This window comes from Nicotiana attenuata, unplaced genomic scaffold (assembly GCF_001879085.1).
Source record: "Nicotiana attenuata strain UT unplaced genomic scaffold, NIATTr2, whole genome shotgun sequence".
In the NCBI taxonomy this organism is placed as follows: Eukaryota; Viridiplantae; Streptophyta; class Magnoliopsida; order Solanales; family Solanaceae; genus Nicotiana; species Nicotiana attenuata.
Window position 1 is genome coordinate 48,150 of NW_017674936.1, and position 5,383 is coordinate 53,532.

The 5,383-nt window shown below is 36.6% G+C and overlaps 1 protein-coding gene across 1 annotated transcript in view; it reads right to left on the minus strand.

Annotated features, from left to right (window-relative positions):
- The window catches only part of LOC109219482 (nuclear pore complex protein NUP107-like), a gene marked incomplete at its 3' end in the record, with an annotated part of 21,576 nt that overhangs the window by 14,248 nt on the left and 1,945 nt on the right, over positions 1-5,383 (minus strand). Inside the window, 2 exon segments of the mRNA XM_019383942.1 lie at positions 3,475-3,548; positions 4,794-5,128. Of these exon segments, the coding sequence (XP_019239487.1) occupies positions 3,475-3,548; positions 4,794-5,128 (409 nt within the window).

Below are 5,383 nucleotides of genomic sequence, written 5' to 3' on the forward strand. Positions count from 1 at the left end.
AACTTAAGCACTTTGGTTCTTACGGGTATGACTTGAACTTCTCTTCTGTGTTCTTTTAGATTATAATTTCATTGCACATTGTTCATAGGAATCCATTGGGTATTGGAAAAAAATTATACCAGTAAGACATCGTAGGTAGCAAGGTTATTTAAGTTTCATCTTATTCATATGGTTGAGGAGATTTAATAGTACAATGAATAGACTGTACGAATGCTTTCTATTTAGAAGATTATAGATTAGTTTAAGTTATCCGTAGCTTGGATTAATATACAACAACAACAACAACAACGACGATCCAGTACAATCCCACAAAGTGGGGTCTGGGGAGGATAGTGTGTACCAGACCTTACCCCTACCCTGATAGAGCAGAGAGGTTGTTTCTGATATACCCTCGGCTCAGGAAGATAGAAAAAGTATCCGGCATTACATCACTAAAAATAATGAAGGGTCCCAATTAATAATGACTATACACATTGAAATATCAGAATAGAACTACCCACGGTAGAATAGAATTGGATGTCATTTTGTAATCACAGTAAAAGTACAGATATATTGACTTTTGAAGCAAATTGGAGTGACCTATCTTTCTGCAGTAGAAAAGAGTTGCTTCACAACAACCTTTCAAGAGTCACCATAAGCAGTTTATAAGCAACTTCATACTGCTTTTGTCCTCCTAATTTGAGTTTGAGTTACTCTTCAAAGAACCACTAAATAAATACTATGTCGAAAACATAGTTGATAGCCTTGCCAAATTATATAAAAAGACCGAATGATAAGGATCTAAATTCGAAATCAAACTTTTAGTTCAGAATAGGTGAACTTACAATAATAGTTGTTACAGTAGCTTGGATTAATATAATTTGACAAAATTAGAATTAAACATGAAATTCCGAGGGTGGAGCATTCTCGATTACTTGTGGATTAGCATGAATAAGGAAATTAACAGGAGATCAATATGATGTGATTATAGATTGACTGAAAGGGGTATCACGGACTGCTCGAGGTGATGGGCTTGGTATTTCGACACGAGTATGGTGAGTAGTAATCTTACCGCAATTTGTGTTTTCATAACCTGCATGGTTTATACATTATTTTGAAAATAAAATATGTTACCGAATGTTTGAAATTGCATGTGGGACAAGTCCTTTACTTGATATGGTACTGAATAGTTTACTTGAGATGTTTACAGTTATTTAAAATGTTCTCACTGTTACTAGACATGTTTTACTATTACTAGAGATATGATTACCGTTACCGAAATTGGATTACATGATTTGATAAAAAAAATTTAAAATTCCCTGTACTGTTTTGAATATACTTCCATGTGAAGATTTACTATTTACAAAGAAAAGTATAAAAGGGAGGAGACCTTAAAGGATTCCGTAGCTAACGGCGGGTTCGTTAGACCTGGTGCACCTTGTATTTATCGATTACCGAGTACAGTTATAGCCCTCGCTAGTGGGAAGGTAGAACTAGCATACAGTTACAGTTTTCCCTCGAGAAGGGACCTACCGTTATATTTGACTCCTTTTACGAAGGAGTCCACACAGTGATACAGATACATGATCCTTTCTTGGAAACCTCCCAAACATAAGGAATTGATATGATACAGTGCTTACCGAGTTTATTACCGAATTGTTAAATTGATTTCTGTTACAGGAAATACATAATGAGACTGATTATTCTTACCGATTTGAAAGGGCATTTTATTTTTATGATAATTTCTGAATTTTATTATACAAGCATGTATTTCTGACTTGTCCCCAATAAAAAACGGTTGTGGTTAAGTGTTATTATTCACTGAGCTAGCAACTCATTCCTCGCTAATTTTTTTTACAGAGACAGCAGTTGACGCAGGCGAGGATTTCGTTAATTAGAACGCGCAGGTTGAAAGTTCTCGGTGAGCCTCGCATTTGTTCGCGTGGGCGAAGATTTTTATTTATTTTTATGGTCTTTCTTTAAACTCTTAGAGTCGCTCCATAGTCATTATTTTAGTATCCTTTTGTTATTATAGTCTTATGTTGAGTATCGTTCTCATTTATCAAAGTTGGAGATAAATTAGTATTTCTAGTGGTTAGTTGGTGGTTTAGTTATGGTGGAGACTTGTATTGGTTAATTGACAAGTTATCAATTGTTTGGTATGATATTAGGATGTTTAGTTGCTGATTTGAGACAGGAAAATTTTTGGGATAGTCCAAAAACAGGGGAAACTCTGTCCGATTTTCTGTAAAATTACCGATGAGGCTTACTTGGGAGCACTTGCTCCTAAGCGCCGGTCACAATCCTAAATTGGGTCGTGACACTAGACCTCCTTAATCTTGTCTCCAATCCTTATCCTTGTTGAGATGGATGTGTGGGTGTACCAGGAGAGATAGGATTAGCAATGAAGCTATCCGGGACAGAGTGGGAGTAGCCTCATTGGAGGACAAGATGCGGGAGTCGAGGCTGAGATGGTTTGGACATGTTAAGAGAAGAAGCATTGATGCTCCTGTTAGGAAGTATGAGAGGTTGGCCATGGAGAGTTTGAGAAGAGGTCGAGGTAGACCTAAACTATTAGGGAGAGGTGATTAGGCAGGACATGGCGCTGCTTCAGCTCACTGAGGACATGACCATTGATAGGAGAGTGTGGAGGTCGAGCATATTGTTAGAAGGTTAGTAGGTAGTTTATAGTTGTTCACCAATAGTCTTAGTAGTATGCATGTCCCTTCATATTCTTAGATTTTTATTATGTTATGTGGTTTTGTTCGCCTCAGGTATTGTATTCCCTGTTGCTATTTATCCTTTATCTCTCCCTTTTTCTTTTATCTTCCATCTTTCTTCCTCCCTTGCTTTCTCTTCTTCTTCTTGCCCTTCCTGAGCCGAGGGTCTATTGGAAACAGCCTCTCTACCTCCATTAGGTAGGGGTAAGGTCTGCGTATAGACTACCCTGCTCAGACCCCACTTGTTGGAATCAAACTGAGTTTGTTGTTGTTGTTGTTAATCCTTATCCTTGTTAATTGATAGTTTTACTGTTTTCTAGTATTTGATAGTTAATTAGATAAAAATAAACATTATAATATTTATAATTAGGAAATTGTTTGGACTTCTGCTTCTTAGCGATATTGAACAACTGTAGCTAAGCCTTAGTTCTCTATGGGATTCGACTCCGGACTTGTAAATCGGATTATATTTGCAACGACCGCTTAGTCCTTTTTATAAGGCATAATTGGGCGTGATCATGGCACTCATATTTTTCCCAGTCAACAGTAAAAAACACATTGTCAGCTCTCATATTAATAGCCATGAACAGTCAAATAGAGACATTCAAGTTGGGATAAAATGCACATATGATGCAGAGCAATAGAAATACTTTTTTATGAAGTAGATTTCATTAATGGTATCAAGAAGATGCGGATGTAAAAAAAGATAGAGGTCAGCTCCAATAAAGAGAATTCTAAGCTAAGGCTAGTGAGCTGACAAAGAAGAACAGCATACATACCTAATTGATTCTGAGACGTCACGGCAACAATTCTCAAAATGTAATATCAAGTCAGGGATAGAAATTAACCCTGCAGCACATAGAAACATAAACTGTTAGATATCAATTTTTACATTATTTTCCCTCATTCATGGATACTAAGAGAACTTTCTCCTGAAAACTGGTAAATTAATCTACACTGTATAATGTCCAAATCTTTAAAGTTCAGATCTTCCAAAGCTGACAAGTGAGGCTTGCTCTAGTGGTTGAGCACCTCCGCCATCAACCAGTGGGTTGAGGGTTTGAGTCACGTTAGAGGGTAAGTGGGAACACTATTGATCTTCCTGATGGGGTGGGGTGGGTAAAAAAGTCCTCCAAAGCCCAATTCAGGCCATATATACAACCCAACATGTTGTATCTGTAAAAGAGTGAGAGAACCAAAAATATTGAAGTTTGTTTTAAAAACAAAAGGAGCAAAATTCAAAACTTTCTCTATTTCACATGCACAAACCCATGCAAAAGAGAGAAGATTATTATGCCTCAACAAAAATTTAATTCAACGATTGTCCTGTCTAGCTCTCTCTCAGTTTCCTATTGAATCCAGCTTCTACGGAAAGCATTGGATACCATCCTTATAAATATAGGGGGGAAATCCAAAGATTATGAATAATCCAAGTACCAATCAACAAAAAGATTAATGATCTTGACATGTCAACTTTAACATCAGATCAGTTTAAGTTACTAGAAATGTAGACAACTTGGATACAAGATTTAACCAGAAAAGAAATCATAACCACACAGTAAGAAAATCACTACACTAGTTCTTCTAGTCTATGAATCTTAGTGATAAGCATGCAGAAAATACCAAACAAAACCCCATGAACACAAGTTAGTTACACAATATAACCATACAGAGCTTATAAATATATCTCATGCCTCTCCACTTCTCGATCTGCATATAGATATTCATGATTCTATTTATTCCTAAAAAAATCAATTAATCANAAATTAGACATACTACAAGTTTATTAGGGTAAGGTAAGTAAAAATTAGAATCACAGTTTTTTTCACTAAACATCAAAATTCAAGACATAATGGGGGAAGGGAATCCAAGACATCATTTGCACCAAGCAATCCCATCTCGCAGATATCATCGAATATAAGAAGTGTAAATGGACAATTAGTGTTGGAGCCCTAGGGTAATTTCAAAATGTAAGCTACATAATAACGACAATCCAAAATCATCACCCAAGCACTTTCTGTTGATCAAAGAATGCCACCTTGTGCTGCTGTAAATAAGGTTATATTAGGTCAACACAATTTTACTAGTAAGCACCTTGAAGAGCTGAATCCAGTAGAGATGCAAATAAAGAAAATGTTGAGTCTCCACTGTCCGGTGATGCATCATGCTCCTCCTTGCAAGTTCTAAGGGAAATACTTCCACCGCGACGAATCAAATCATCAGTATCTATCTCTAATATCCCATGGCTATCAAGAGACGGTCTACTCTTAAAGGCAGTTTGTATTCGAGAAGGTGTTACATCAGCATCAATACTTTCAACTTCTTGTTTGATGTTCTCCATGAGAAGTGCTCCATTCGATCTAACCTCACTGACCCTAGCAGTAGATCGTTCCCGATGAGGAGATAGGCTTGAACCTGAACTCCTTTTCCTGTGCATGGTACTGATGCTTCAGTGCCGGTGTGAATTTACAGAAATTTTAAATACACACACAATAACTAAAATAGATGCCAAGCCCATAAAAATCATAGCCGATATATGAAACAGCATATAGTTAATACAGAACATATAAGCAAAGGGACCTTCAACTACCATACTCTAAATAACTTTCTAGAAAATAATACCGCTCCACTGCCACCTATACAGAAATAGCACATGCTCTTATAAATAAATAGAGTATCAATAG